At 40.9% G+C, this 16,327-nt stretch overlaps 1 protein-coding gene across 2 annotated transcripts in view; it reads right to left on the bottom strand.

The window, feature by feature from the left end:
• Window positions 1-354: 354 nt before the first annotated feature.
• The window catches only part of ETV5 (ets variant 5), a 90,072-nt gene continuing 74,099 nt past the window's right edge, over window positions 355-16,327 (bottom strand). Inside the window, exons 10-13 of one of the 2 annotated variants that reach the window (XM_006869756.1) lie at window positions 10,839-10,907; window positions 10,500-10,669; window positions 4,834-4,935; window positions 355-1,399 (exon numbers count right to left, since the gene is read on the bottom strand). In XM_006869756.1, coding sequence (XP_006869818.1) covers window positions 1,178-1,399; window positions 4,834-4,935; window positions 10,500-10,669; window positions 10,839-10,907 — 563 coding nt within the window. In that variant the 3' untranslated portion in view covers window positions 355-1,177. The remainder of the gene's footprint in view (window positions 1,400-4,833; window positions 4,936-10,499; window positions 10,670-10,838; window positions 10,908-16,327) is intronic. The other variant, XM_006869755.1, reaches the window with a different exon arrangement.

Raw genomic sequence — 16,327 nt, 5'->3', positions numbered from 1 at the left:
CCTAGGGTTCCCACCAGGTAGCCAAGTTTCAAAAAGGCATGACATGTATTATGTACATATGCTTTCCAGAGAGGGCATGGCAGTGAACACGGGGAACTATACACACAGAATCCAAGCTAGGTGTCCAGAATGCCCTGCACACTTCAAAAATGTACAACTCATGTGCCAATGTTCCATCAGGCTGTCTGGTGCAGAGAGCACAAAGCAGGCAACAAGTGGGCTTTTACATGGCTCCAGGGAAGCCCAGCAAAGCCCCGTCAAGCTGCAGCATCTTTGTAAGTCTGCACGGCCTCATCGGAAAGACACAGTGCAGTTACCAAAAGGTTTTTTGTTTTTGTTTTTGTTTTTTTTTAAGCTTTAAATACCAAAACTACAAAAATCAGTTTATAAACCGTATCCCCCCCCAAAACAACCACCAAAACAAAACAGACTCCCAAGTCAAAGCAAACCAAAATACTGTCAAAAGTGTTAACACCTTTCTCTGAAAATTAAAGCCATCCATATACAACCATGTGACTTGGAAGAGAAAGGGGGCTTGTTTGACTTGGTGGCCACATGGCTGAAGGTTCCCAAGAGTAGCAATGGTTTATTAGTTGAGAACCATGGAGTGGAGATTATTAGCTGTTCTGACTCTCCCCTCTTCTTTCTGGACAAAGGGGCAACGTTTCAGGTTGAGCTCCGAATTCCAAGGTGTATTTCTAACCTGTCATGGTTTGAGTCTCCTCAACTTAGCCTAGCTACTCCCATATGGGTGTGTGAGTTTTCAATACATTGTGCAAATCAGAGCCCTTCTGTATCAAGGCATTTAGTAGTCCAAGATCAATGAAGATTGTCACACATTCCTCTCCCGGTGCGCGGGTACTAACCTGAACATGGTATTGCTTTGCATATATTGTTCATGGCATTGAGACTCCATTTCAATCTCTTCCCACAGAAACCTCTTCAGAATCAGAGGCCCCTTCCCCTTGGTGGTTTCCAACCCTCCCTGTTTCCACTCCCTTGCCAAGGTGTCTGTCCTGAAGGGTACCAATCCAGAAATGGCTGAGGCTCTCCAGATAATACTCAAAGGGCAAGCTTTAGGAACAGCCAAAAACACAAACAAAACCTCTGCCCTCATTTGCCTGAATGGGAACTGCTGCTAGCTCTAGGATTTGGCCGCTCAGCCACACTCAGAAACTTAGTAAGCAAAGCCTTCAGCGTAGGGGAGGCTGCCGCAGTGATCCATGTCCAGGAGGTAAGCAGGGTTGTCTTCAAAGTGGGTCAGTGGCAGGGTATCTTCCTCACTGAGGTGGCATTCAGACTCTGCCTTCAGGAACGGACGCTGATTGTCAGGGAAGGCCATGGAGAAAAGGGCATCAGGGTCACAGACAAATTTGTAGACATATCGCTCGCCTGCCACCTGAGAGAGAAAACACACCTTCAAGATCTAGCTGGAACAGAGCATTGAGGATCAAGGGAAGAACAATGAGACATTTGTAAGTCACCAAAGGAAGCTCAGCAACTAGCTGATTAGCCAAATCATTCAGATTTATTTAAAATCTTGGGGACCTATTACCTGCCAAGTGTTTTGTTGGTACTATAGCACAGCAGTTGATTTGAAATTCGAATCCACACTAGATAGCTATTTTAAAAAGACAAATCCTCACTTTCTAACAGTCATGTGGAGGCTCACGCTTGGTGTTAAATGAGATAAAGACTGAGGTACAATGCAGAAGTCAGACCACATTTTTCAGTTCCCTCCAAAGTTTACTGTGTATTCACAGTATGGCTTTGTTACCTACTATGGGTTAAGAATTGGATTACAGAACCTATGTGGAAACTTTAAGTATATTTTAAAGCTGAAGAGAACTGCTTTTCAGTTTTAAATTACTCAAAATCCATGGTCCCTCCACAGTGAAGGAAGATAAATGATAACTGCCTGTAAGTGGATTTTATACATCAGATGATTAGAACCAAAAAGGTCTCCATTATTCAAGGGCCTGATGAGGTAGTTGATGAACTATTTAGGTCAATGGGATCACCCACTCTGTTGGTTGTTTAGCAACAGTACAAGAGGGCACAAGCCACTGAAATTAAGCCTGGTAATTGGCTTTGGGGAAGTAATGCAGAGGGGTGAGAGAAAGGGGCTACAATGACTGATAAAATAAACATTTTAGATTCAAAAATTCAAATTACAGAGTTTAATCCTGCCCTTTAGTTATGAGAAACTGAAGACCAATGATCCTAATTATTCTGCTCTAACTCTAACATCTTTTCAACTGAAGAAATAAGGTGTTGCTTCTAAAAACTGGCTTTAAGAAGTCTGTTACGACAGTGGCTATTTCTATAGTATGGTACCACTATAAAATAAAACTGATTTTAGGGTGACACTTCTAAGTCCAGCCACCAGATCATGATTGTTCCTTGGCACACACAAACTGAGGAACTGGGGGCTACATGTATAAAGGTAGACGATCAGCATCTCCATCAAAGGAAGTCTTAAGAGAGGGGGGTAGCTATAGACATCAACCATCCCTACTTGTTTTTAAAACAGGTTACACCTTAAATATGGATTCCTGGTGTGATGCTGTAGGATAAGCACTGGACTGCACAACACAAGGTCAGAGGTTCAACCCACCACTTGTTACCTTGTACAGGGTCACTTTGACCCAGAACTAACTCTATGGCATTTAACAACAATTGTTGTTGTTGTTAAGTGCCATTGAGTCGGGTTCGACCCATAGCAACCCTATACAGGGTTTCCGAGGGTATAAATCTTTACGGGAGTAGAAAGCCTCATCTTTCTCCCGCGGAGCGGCTGGTAAAGTTTCGAACCGCTGACCTAAAGGTTCACAGCCCGATTCGTAACCACTACGCTCAACAATAACATACCTTAAATCCCTGATTTCCAATCCCCAAAAGTCACTAAGTGAATGGGGCAGAGTAAGGCAGGTGGCCATAGTAGAAATAATACTGAGCCAGGAGCCTAGGGACTTTTAGAGTCTTGAAGGAGTGAAAAGGGATACATACATTGTGATACAAAACAAGTAGGGCTGGCCAGGAAGACGGCAATGGGAATGTTCTTGTTCTCAAATGGGATGGTAGTTTAACAGGTGGTTTGTTTTTTATAAATTTTATAGCATACTTGATACTAATGTAGGAAACATTTATTCTTTTGGTAAGACAAAGACTAATAAAACGTGATTAAGAGAGAAGGTAGCTATGCCAGCGAAAGCATTAAGTGTTGAGTGAGGAAATGGGAGAGCACTGGAGATGCTCTTGTTGTTGTCATTGTTGTTAAGTGCCGTGGAGTTGGTTCCGACCCATGGTGACCCTGTAAAAGGGTTTATGAGGAGTAGCTGGTGAGCTTGAACCATCGACCTTGTGATTCAAACCTACCTTGCAGTCCAGTGCATTAACCCACAGCATCACACACCAGAACTCCAATTCTTAAACAGAATGGTAGTTTTAACAAGTGTTCCTCCCTGCATCTTCACCGCCCCCACCACACACATACTTTATAGCATGCTTGATAACTTGTATGCCTCTAACAATTATTTTGGTAAAACAAATACTACATTAAAACATGATGTTGTGATGCACGGAGGGGATTGTAACCGTGGCAGTGAAATGATATACGACAGGGAAGAATGTAAAGCTAATGTTCTCCCATGTAAACTATCACATAACTCACAAAAAAATTAAATAAATATTAAAAACAAAACAAAACAAAATGTTGACTGCTGAAATACATGCAAGTATTCCCCACTTTTTTGAAAGGTTGCTTTATATCTATTGCCTTTTACAAAAGACCTACATGAGTATCTAGTTTAACTCTGAAAAGGCTTTTCACTTTTATGTAATTTAATGTTCAGCATTTGTTTTGTAGTTAACTGTTAAAGAGACAGCAAGCACCCTCCCCCAGGAACTGTCCTCAGTATATCTCAGCATCAAGACACCATAGCATTGAGCTGTATTTGTGAACAACATCTTTAAACTGTATCTTTGAACACTATGAATGTTATTGTAATTTTAGATTTTACATGCTATTTTGTAGAGTATTTGGGGGGGGGGACTGGGAATGCTAAAAAAAATTTTCCCATCTAAATTAGTGGTAATTTCTTCTCTGCTTTATGCAATCTGAAACATTCAACCTATAAATGATAGACTGTGGGGAATAGGACAACATTTAGTGGCTAAGAATGACCAACCAATGATTTGCAATTCCCATTATGGGATTTTACAATCGACCTTTCATTGCCTATCCCACTAAGAATTTTGCTCTGGATTCATCCAAATATACTTCATTCTCTACTTTTGCAAAGAGTATTCTGCTAATTAGTTGACTCTGTTGCCAATTTAAAAATGTTGGATTTTCAACTGGAGTTTCAGTTTCTGTAGATTTTGAAAGAGAAGTATGATTTTCCTGTTCCTCTAACACTTTTCAGAGTATCAAATCAACAGACTTGGAGGGCTAGGTGTTTTAACAACTAAAGACTTCAATCTGCTCTGTGGGAGTAGCGACTTTCAAGTTGACTCCCTATGTGCTCCTTTATGGATGCAATGGTTGGCCTACTTTTCTGGCCATCTTTGTAATCAGAGACAATATAAGTAAAGCAGAGAAGCCTAATTTTCCAACTGTGTGTTCCTCGTTGCACTTCTGGCTTCCCAGTACCCCAGTACCTCTGAATATCTCACTTGGCTCTTGTCGTGTTTGTTTTCACAAGATTTTTCTTTCTTATTTCAAAACCACTTTTTAAGGCTAGGCATTTTAAACAGCCTGATTATAGATGCCCTCAACATTTATTTGTGAAGTGATCCCGGTGATCTAAGTGTCTCTTGTAATCGCCTCACCTTCTGCATGATGCCTTTTTCATAGTAATAGCGCAGAGAACGGCTGAGCTTGTCATAGTTCATGGCTGGCCGGTTCTTCTGGATGCCCCAGCGCCGAGCAACCTGGAGAGAGAGAAAAGCAGAGAGCCATGGAAACATGCTCCTTGGACCTATTGGTTTTCTCTGAATCCCAGGAGAGCTAGTTCTGTAAGCCAACTGGTTTTGGTCAGTTACCTGTTTCCCTAACTTGGAGGAGAAAGTGTTTAATTCTCTCTAGACCATACAACCAACAAAAGGTGATGATTCCATCACAACCACTAGGAGGTGAGACCTAGAGGTAGAAGAATCCTACCTACCACTTTAAGATTGCAGAGGGTTTGGCTAATGTCCCAGAGGAAGCAGGCTCTCTACCATTTCTCCACATATGAATTATTGACCAATACCCATAGCCCATTAACATGTTGCCATTAAGTGCTATGGTTTCTGTAGCAGTCAATAAGGAATAATTAGAATGGTCATTCCTGAAACATTAGAAACACACTAGTGAGTTGCTAATGGGCCAGCAGAGCAAAAGTTCAATTCTAATAAGATTGGAGAGGGGCTGGGAGATGTTTACTTATTGCAGCTTGTGGAGTAAGGGGGAATCAGATCATTTCAGCCTGCTGCCATCCAATCCCCTGTTCCCAACAGACTAGCAGAATGGACACTAAAGCATGTAGCACCATTACCCACTTAATGAAAAATTAACAGGGCTTCCCAAACAATTCTGAAGTGCATTATATCCAACCCAGTCCACCTGAGGTGCAGTGATAGGGAGATGTAATTGGAGCTTTGGGCTGAGAAATCATGTAGCAGGAAAACTTCCTAGCAGGGTTAGCCGATTATCAGAGCAGCCAAGCAATTTAATTTCTTAAGAATCTCAACACCCCAAAATCCTACATATAAAGAGGACTATCAATGAACCAAGAGTCTTGGTATAGCACTGTAGGATTAGCACTGGACTGCGAAACACAAGGTCAGCAGTTCAAACCCACCAGCCACTCCTCAGAAACCCTATATAGGGTCGCTAATGAGTTGGAACCAACTCAACATCACTAAACAACGTATCAAGGAACCAAGAAACAGCGGGATAAAGCATTGGGCTGCTAACGGAAAGGCCAGTGGTTGGAACCTGCCAGCCACTGTGGGAAAAAGAGAAGGTAGTTTATTTTCATGAAGATTTACCATATGGGGCTGTTCTACTCTATCCTATAAGGTCTGAATGAATTGATGGCAGTGAGATATCAATGAAGGAGAATAACTGTAAAAACATGAGTCTTCACGTTGTATGCAAATCAAGGGCCATGTTTTGAGTATTTTTTACATCAATTTTGGAATTTTTTTTTATTATTATTAAACAAAGTTAACTACAGTCATGTACCACACAATGTCCATTTGGGCAGTATCTAACTGCATATATCTTCATGGTCCCATAGGTTATAATAAGTTCAGAAGTCCCAGTTGGAGAATAGGATGAAGTGAATACAGTTCCCCACAAGCAATATATGCATGCATCTTTTGTATAAAAGTGGTTGTGTTGCCAGGTGTATAATGCTATTGATAAGTGCCTCAGGTCAATTCTGACTTATAGTGACCTTTTATACAGGGTTTCTGAGGAGCAGCTGGTGGGTCTGAACCAACGACTTTGAGGTTCAGAGTCTAGTGATGAACCTACAGCTCTACACCAGGAGTCCAGGTGTATAATAGTACAGATTGTATAAAATTTATAATACATATGACCTTGATCATCATAATAAATATCTTAGTATATGAGGGGGCTTCAAATGTTTGTGAAAAAAATGAACTTTCCCCATGAATTTCGAAGCTTCTTGTATCTAAAAACCCTATCTAAAACTTTACCATGTAACAATGTATGCTTTGAGACATAAGCAGCAGCATCTAATCCCAATCTCCTGTATGGTACACCTTGAGTGTTAGAGCATCATCTCTCTGTTTAATTTTCTTTCGAAATTATTCCTGTGAAGTGCATAATGGCTTCTCAATAGTGATAGCAGTAACAAGGGGCAAAGGCAAAGGACAAGTAAATAAATTGATCTGGAAGTGAAACAAAAGGTTATCAAACAACCCAAAATGGGAAAAACAGTGAATGCTATTGTTTATGATTTAGGCATGTTGCACTTGACAGTCACAATGATCCTCAAAAATTAAGGAAGAAATTCTCCACACTGTTAAAAGATCAGCTCCACTAAAAACCACACGGTGAATGAAAATGTGAAAGGGACCTATATCAGATATGGAGAATATTGCCAATGATGCAGACTGAGGGCCAAACACAAAACTGAATACTTCTGCACATGATGATGGTCACTGCTAACGTGTGAAGCTTTACTGAAAGAAAATGGACCAGACTATGAGATTCTGAAGTGTTATTTAAAATAAATACCAGAAACAATAGATGAGGAAGAATGCATCTATCCTGATTACAACAGGATAATTCAGTAGCCATGATTCTTCTCTCTGCTTTACAAAAAACTCCATGAAAGTTTATTTTCCAATCAATTGCTCACTTCATGTCTCTATGAGACATAAGTTTGGCCTGAGTATATTTTCGCCACATTGCATGCATTCAATATACTACCTTCAAAACAAACAACGGTCCAAAGGGCCAAATTTACCACCCCCTCCCCCCCAACAAAAACTCTACAAATCTTGCTACCAGTGGAAAATAGTGGTAGGAAGGGAAATCTGTTAAACCAATCAATACCTGCCCTTCCACAATGTTTACAAGAAACAACACTGTATGGAACTATAATGGCTGACAGCCACAAATGATGGGGGCAGGGGAGTGGGTTTTAAAAGAAGCCCAGCATCTCATTTTACTATGTACAGTGGTGAAAAATAATTCTTGAATATTCTTGACTTCAGCCGTGACCCCCATTTTGCAGTCACTTGCATATGTTAACAGCTGACTGGAGGGAGGTTTTGTATATGCACAGATTTCAGAGCAGCTCTGGTAGCCATAGTTACTGACTCATCCTCTCAGGCCAGAGCCCTGATTCCATAGCCTTCACCAGGGCTGCACCTCCTACAGTCGCGTGATTCAGCACAGCTATGGAGCAGCTGGAAATGAAGGCTGCCCCCTTTTTTTTTGGGGGGGGGGAGGCAGGCAATAGCTTGTTACTGATCTTTCTTTCATCTTTCTCATTAGTTACTTTAATAGCACACATCTGAGAACCGAAGCTGAAGGAGTTAAATCATACACATATCTCTTCCTCTCCTTTAAAGAGAGAGCCCGAGCCACAGCATGCAGGACAGGCTCTTGCTAGCAGCCTATTCTTTTAAAACTCCCCATGGCATCAGTTATCTGCCACATGTTCAACAAACAACCCTACCCCCAAAATATTCATTAATGCAGATTCACAGTTAAAATGGTTCCAGATTAAAGCCGAGTCAGTCATAATTGAGAGGGTGCTAAGCTGGATGACTATCAAAAGACATTTGATTAGGGGGCCTGCCAAACGAAGTTCTAAAACCACAATTTCCATGCACAGTGTAATGGATATTATGGATAATTACCCAGAGTGCACTACTCAGCCACACAGCTGCCTACAATTACGTCCCTAACAGCTTCCTCCTCCGCTTCACCCTTCAAGCTCCCCACATGACAACTCCTTCTCCCCCCGCCCCCCCAGGGGTTAGGATCTTCCTGAGATTAACAGGAATAAGGTCCCCTGAGTTATACAAGGCATAGTCAGGTAAAGGCGCAACAACTTTGTGTCCTGAGGTCAAAGTGCACACGGGGAACTGAATTGAACGGTTCAGGAAACAGTCTGAGCTTAAGGAACACTCAGGACCGCAAGGTAGGGTGGACAGACGCCCTTTCTGAAGGAATAAAGCTACCCAATCAGCTGTGGGCGAGTCAAGGCCACTGTAGGCCTTTCACGTGACATGACTACTTGGCATTTATGAGCACTCTGGCTTAATATTACTTTCTTTATGAAGTAAGAAAGCCAGGGCCCTTTGCCATCTGTTCATCATTTTCTTTACCACTGGTAGGAGAGCAGAAGATTCAATAACCACTTTACAAAGGGTCATAACCAGGTTTACCTGCAGCTGTACAGCCTGTGCTAGGGCCTGAGGCAGTGGCAATAAAGTAATAAAAGCTCCTGTTTGTGAACTGAGATAAATCAATAAGGGCTGCCCACAGGACAGACCTACTTTCAAAAAGCCTCCATGAGTTTAGGTGACATGCTTTTCTCAAGCCTCATATAAACCAGGCCACATTATTAGGAAAGCAATGAGAAGGAAGGTCGATGTGGGATAAGATGGCTGCACATCTACACAACTCAGAGCAAAAGAAATGCTTAGATCGTAAACTGGGCCATAACAGAAACTGCTTACATATGAGATGCTGACATAGTTCCACTTTCATGGGTGGTTCAAGACAGAGACCACCAGACGAATATCCTCTTTTACAACTGCCTTTAATAAATAAGGTGTCCTTATTCTCTTACCAATCAGGATTCTTTAGTTTCCAAGCCATACATTTTCCTCCTTTTCCCATCTTAACTTTCAGATTATTTCCTTGTTCCAAACCAAATGCCAGACTGTTAACTGTTACTTCTTATTGTTAACCTCCATATCAATTTATTCCCCTGGTATGCTACAGTGAGCCCTAGACTTAAATGAGGACCTAAGAATGCTGTTCTTGCTCAAATGCCTTCGAAGTGTGTTTTTCTCATTTCAATTACACCCAACCCAATGATACCATTTTCTCTGCTAGTTTACGGAATGACCCCTAAAGACAGGTTACCATAAGAAGCATATGGCAGTTTCTAAGGCAGATAGTTTTTCATAATCTATCTAAACTATAAATCAAGTAGAAACTAAAAATAAAACCCATTCAGAAATGCTAAACTAAGAGTCTAATTTACTTTGCTCTGTAATATTCAGGAAATGGGTTCTATGGTATGTCTTCAACATTGAAGAAAGGGTATTGGTTCTATCCACAGGCTTTCCTGCCAATAGTTTTGGGCAAACTACACAGCAACAATTCCCCCCTGCCCCCAACCTACTAACAAAATAGTGATGGCTTGTGCCATCTCTGAAATATTGTGATACCATATACCACACTTAAAAAAAAAAATTTTAAGCTCTTAAGATGCACCAACCTCTCAATATTTTCTTTCTCTAGGTTAGAGCCAGTTGGACATCCTTGTACACTCTTAAAAGACCTTCTAAGTGAGAAAGCCACCCTATTTGGATGTAAATGTCATAGCCTCTTTCCCCAGATCTTACAGAAGTGTTAGCAATACCTTTTATATATTCTATGATAGACAGCTTGCCTTATCCATATATTGTAAACTGTCCAAGTGACAGGCACTACTAACTCACGAGCTAGATTGTGACTAAGAGAGCATAGTTAACACAATAAAAAGCCCCAAGGGATATATTGTTGTTGTTGTTGTTGTTAAGTGCTGTTGAGTCGGTTCTGACCCATAGTGACCCTGAATAGGGTTTCCAAAAAGCAGCTAGTGAGCTTGAACTGCCGACCATGCAGTTCAAATATACTCTGCAGTCCAGCACAATGACCTACAGCACCACACCAGGACTCTTCCAAGGGATATATAAACAACAACAATCATCATCATTTCAAAAATTATCCTAGTCCAGCCCCCAGGGCTTACCTCTTCGGGTTCTATCAGCTTGAACTCCATGCCTCGGCCTGTCCAGGCAATGAAGTGGGCATTGGCTGGGTCATCAAGAAGGGTAACCAGGAACTGCCACAGCTGTAGGGAACCTCGGCGCTGGTAAGGGGGCCCCTCTCGATACATAGTGGGCTCCTGTTTGACTTTGCCTGTTTGAGGCAAAGATACATAAACAATACTTCAGACCCATGTTTCTCAGTAGATTTCGGCAAAAAGGTGTGAATGCTGGTTCAGTCATTTACCTTGGCAACACGACTGGAAGTTCTCTGACATCCTAACTCTACAGCTTGACCACAAACCTCAGAAAAGACTACTTACCTTCCAGTCTCTCAGGCACCACACAAGTGTCATCGAAGTATAATCGGGGATCTTTCTCATATGGAAAACCTGAAGAAGAATATAAAAAGCCCATGATGCTCAACAAATTCTGTATTGCATTAAAATTGTGGATTTAAAGACTACAGTGGGATTCTATCATTTCAGACCGTAAGCCTTACTGCTGTATCTATGCTAGACTGAATTTTCAGGGACATCAAAAGGACTTAAGAGCTCATATTCTGATGTAGTCACCAGAGCCTCAGTCCAGAGCAGCATCCATTTCTGCTATTACAGCTAAGACTGTGGGAAAGCAGTGAGTCACCAATAAGTTCTTTCACATCTTGCTTATGAGGTCTGTATGGATCCATGTTGCTGTGACTAAGCCTTTATATCCTAAAAGGCAGCATATTGATTCCAATTCAGCCTAGTGGGTGAACTTCATTGATCTGTACAGAGTCCCATAATTTCCCTTTTTGTTGTTGTTGTTAGGTGACATTGAGTGGTACCAATTCATAGTGACCTTATGTACAGCAGAATGAAACACTGCCTGGTCCTGTGACAATCTCACAATTGTTGCTACCCTTGAACCCATTGCAGCTGCCAATTTGCCAATCCATCTCATTGAGGGTTTTCCTCTTTTTCACTGACCCTCCACTTGACCAAGCATGATATACTTCTCCAGAAACTGGTCCCTCCTGATAATATGTCCTAAGTATCAGAGAAAAAGTCTGGCAATCCTGGCTTCTGTGGAGCATTCTAGCTGTACTTCTTCCAACACACATTTGTTCCTCTGGCAGTCCATGGCACTTTTATTATTCTCCTCCAACACCATAATTCAAATCCATTAATACTTTTATGGTCTTCTTTATTCGTTGTCCAATTTTTATATGCATATGAGACTGTTGAAAATACCATGGTTTGGATCAGGCACATCTTGGTCCTCAAACTGACATCGTTGCTTTTGAAGACTTTAAAGAGGTCTTGTGCAGCAGCTTTGCCCAATGCAAGACATCCTTTGATTTCTGGATTACTGCTTCCATGAGAGTTGATGGTTGAGCCGAGCAAAATGAAGTCTTCGACAACTTCAATCTTCTATCCATTTATCTTGATGTTATTAATTGGTCCAGTTGTGAGAATTTTTGTTTTCTTTACATTGAGGTGCAATCCATACCGAAGGCTATTCTTTGATCTTCATCAGTAAGTATTTTAAGTTGTCTTCACTTTCAGCAAGCAAGGCTGTATCATTTGCATATCACAGGTTGTTAACGAGTCTTCCTCCAATTCTGATGCCATGTTTTTCTTCACATAATCCAGCTTCTTGGATTACTTGCTTAGCCTACAGATTGAAGGTGAAAGAATACAACCCTGGCATACACATTTCCTGATTTTAAACCATTCAGTGTCCCCTTGTTCTATTTTAACGACTGCTTCTTCATCTATATGCAGGTTCCTCATGAGCAAAATTAAATGTTCTGGAATACTCATTATCCGCACTGTAGTCCGTAGCTTGTCCTGATTCACACAATCGAAAGCCTTTGCGTAGTCAATTAAGCGCACAGTTAAACATTCTCTGCTTCCAGTCAATATCCATCAGCAATGATATCCCTTGTTCCACATCCCCATCTTAACCTGGCCTCAACCTCTGGCAGCTCTGTCAATGTATTGCTACAGCCGTTTCTGAATTATCTTTAGCAAAATTTTACTTGTATGCGATATAACGATATTGTCTGATGATTTCTGCATTCTGTTCAGTCACCTATCTTTGGAATGGGCACAAATATGGATCTCTTTCAATCCGCTGGCCAGGTAGACATCTTCCAAATTTCTTGACACAGTTGAGTAAATGCCTTCAGTGCTGCCTCAGTTTGTTGAAAGATTTCAAGTTATATTTCAGCAATTCCCATAGCCTTGTTTATGCAAAATCCCATCAGTGCACCTTGGACTTCTCCATTCAGTATCATTGGCTCTTGATCATATGCTACCTCTTGAAATGGTTGAACATCATTTCTGCATCATTCAATATTTTGCTTACAGAATCTTTCAATATTATAAGCCAAAGCTTTAACTTTTTCTTCAGTTCTTTTAGCTTAAGAAATTCTAAGCGTGTTCTTCCCTTTTGGTTTTCTAACTCCAGGTCTTTACACAAGTCATTGTAATATTTGACTTTGTCTTCTTAAACTGCCCTGTGAACATTTTTTAGTTTTTTACCTCTTCATTTTTTTCCATTCACTTTAGCATCTCTACAGTAGCATAGTGGTTACGACTTGGGCTGCTAACATCAAGGTCAGCAGTTCAAGACTACCTGCCACTCTGCGAGAGAAAGATGAGATTTTCTTTTCCCGCATCTTCTTTTCTGAGTTGGAACCGACTCCACAGCACATAACCAACCAAACACACTGAAGAGGAGCTAGTTTCAGAATCTCTTCTGACGTACACTTTGATTGTTTCCTTCTTAATTATCCTTTGCTTTTTTTCTTGTATGATGTTCTTGATGTCATCCCATAATTCTTCTGATCTTTGGTCACTAGTGTCTAATGTACTAAATCTGTTCTTGAGATAGTCTCTATATTCAGGTCGTTTATGTTCAAGGTCATATTTTGACTCTTATGACCTTGTTTTAATTTTCTTCAGCTTCAGCCTGACGTTGCCTATGTGCAGTTGTTGGTCAGTTCGACAGTCTATCATCTCTGGCCATGTTTTGGATGATGATATGGAGCTTTTCCATTGTCTTTTTCCAAAGACGTAATCAATTTGATTTGTGTATGCCTTTTGGTGAGGCCCATGCATACATTAGCCTTTTATGTTGTTTAAAAAAAGGTATTTGCAATGAACCAGTCACTGGTCTTGTAAAATTCTCCCATGAGATCTCCAGCATTGTTTCTATCATCAAGACCATATTTTCCAACTACTGATCCTTTCTCTTTGTTTCACACCTTTTTACTCCAAATACCAAATTGATCAAACATGCAATCAAGATGATTGCATGTTTGATCAATTTAAGACTGGAGAAGTTGGTAGAATTCTTTAATTTCATCATCACTGATTTAGTGGTTGCTGCATAAATTTGAATAATAGTGGTATTAACTGGTCTTCCTTGTTGTTGTTATTAGTGTTGTTAAGAGTAGGTTCCAATTCATAGTGACTCTGTGTATGGTTTCTGAGGAGCAACTGGTAAGCTTCAATAATGGACCTTGCAGTTCAAACCGACCTTATGGTAGAGTGCAGATCTTACAGCACTACAACAGCATATGGATATGATCCTATTATCACAGACAACAATGTACTTTAAGATGGATCTTGAAATGTTCTTTTTGATGATGAATGTGATTCCATTCCCCTTTAATTTGTTATCCCTAAGCATAGTAAACCATGTGATTGTCAGATTCAAAATGGCCACTACCAGTCCATTTCAACTCACTAATGCCTAGGGAGGATATCGATCTTTATGTGTTCCATTTTATTTTTAACAACTTGCAATTTTCCTAGAGTCATACTTCATATATTCCATGTTCTGATTATCAATGGATGTTTATAGCTGTTTCTCCTCATTTTGAATTGGGTCCCATCAGCAAATGAAGGTCCCAAAAACTTTACTCCATTTGCATCAACATGGTCAACTCTACTTTGTGGAGTGAGCTCTTCCCCAGTCATATTTTGAGTGCCTCCAACTTGAGGTGCTCATCATCTGACAACATTCTGGTGTTATTCATAGTGGTCCAATAGTCAATATTCTGGTGCTGACAGTGTTTTACTGCTATTTATAAAGTTTTCAGTGACTAAATATTCAGAAGTAGTCTGTCTCTCCTTTTCCTAGTCTGTCTTTGTCGGAAAGTGCAGTTGAAACCTGTCCACTGTGGATGACACTGCTGGTATTTAAAAAACCCATGACATAGCTTCCGGAATCACAGCAACACACAAGTCACCACAGTATGCCAAACTGACAGACGTGTGGTGGATTTTCCTTTTAGATAATATTCATTTCAATCTTTCCTGTAACTTGTCCAGACCACCCACATGCCTCATCCAACTATGAAAAAGCTTAGAGCACAGAGAATGTTGCCAAAATAAAGTCTTGGGGCTGGTGGAACACTGCTAAGAACACTAAGCATAAGAGCAAGTTGGATATGGTATTATCAAAGACACAGTGGAGGAATTTCAAGAGTTCTAGAAATAAAAGGGAATCCTGGTGTGGTGCTGTAGAATAAGCACTAATGTGCTAACTAACCACAGGTCAGAAGTTCAAGTCCATCCGCTGCTTCTCAGAAACCCTATACAGAGTCGCTATGAGTTGGAAATGACTCAACAGCACTGAACAACACCACCAGCAATAAAATATCTTCATTTTATAGATGACAAAACAGGGATGAAGACAAGGAAACTGACTGATCCAATGACACATGTTAAGTGGAAATGGAAGGAAGGTAATGCAAACAGCTACTATTGTTAACAGGGGTCAAAAGGAAGAACCACCCAACATTTCCAATCCACGAACCCTCAACACATTCAATGCTGGCACCCTGAAAAGATCCAGGGTTCAAATCAAATGCAGTTAACAAACAGCCTCAATGGCACCATATCCTTCCCTGTGGTTAGCACATTTTTAGAGGCGTGGAGACTCCAGTCTATCTCTACCAATGCATTTCTCAGGGGTACGTCCCAGGAGCTCCTGTCAGATAAACGAGGTTCCTCTGTATGTAGATCTCTAGTTGATACACCTAGATAGATAGGGCAGGTGTCTATAACGTATGCAGTGGGGATAAGCAGGCAACAATACTATGCAAGGAAGAGCTTTCATCAGTTTTTTGAGAGAAATTTGCTGTGACTTGTATAATCCCATGGGTAAAGGCGCCAAGAAATAATCAGTTCCTTCTTTCTTCACTACCAGCCCAGATCAAGTAAGCTTCTTGGCAGGCCCAGCATCAAGACCCATGTCTGGGAGAAACACTGCCAAGTTAAATTCATTCCAGTTCAGCCCCCTGCTGCGAATCTGCATTTCCTCCCCAGACACATGCACCCCTGCATCTCCCCCACTTATGGAGAAGATCCATTCCTAAGTGTGTCTCTACTTGATTTTGAAGGTAGTTTGGAACAGGTGCAGATGGTTATTTAGCCTTCCTTTAGGGCAAGAAAAGGCTCAATGATTTAAAAGCTGCATGTGCAGCAGTGAAGGTGATTGTGATGAAGACGTTGTTGAAAGTAGGGGCTGGTTTCTGGTGTGGCACTGTAGGATAAGCACTGGACTGATAATCATGAGGTTGGAGGTTCAAACTCACTAGCCACTCCTTAGAAAGGCTGTACATAGTTTCTATGAGTCACAACCAACTCTAGGGCACTTAACAACAACATGGATGGTTCCAGTAGGGATGTGCTCAAAGTGAGGGTAAATTTTACATAATATTAGAGAGCAAGTGCAAGTCAAATCAACTGGGGACTGTCTGTATACTGATTCAGATTCTCCAGTTTAACAAGAATCCCAGGTTATTCTTAAG

The sequence above is a fragment of the Chrysochloris asiatica genome, unplaced genomic scaffold (assembly GCF_000296735.1).
Source record: "Chrysochloris asiatica unplaced genomic scaffold, ChrAsi1.0 scaffold00135, whole genome shotgun sequence".
In the NCBI taxonomy this organism is placed as follows: Eukaryota; Metazoa; Chordata; class Mammalia; order Afrosoricida; family Chrysochloridae; genus Chrysochloris; species Chrysochloris asiatica.
The sequence above is the reverse complement of the archived record's forward strand: the minus strand, read 5'-3'. Positions and strand labels throughout refer to the sequence as shown.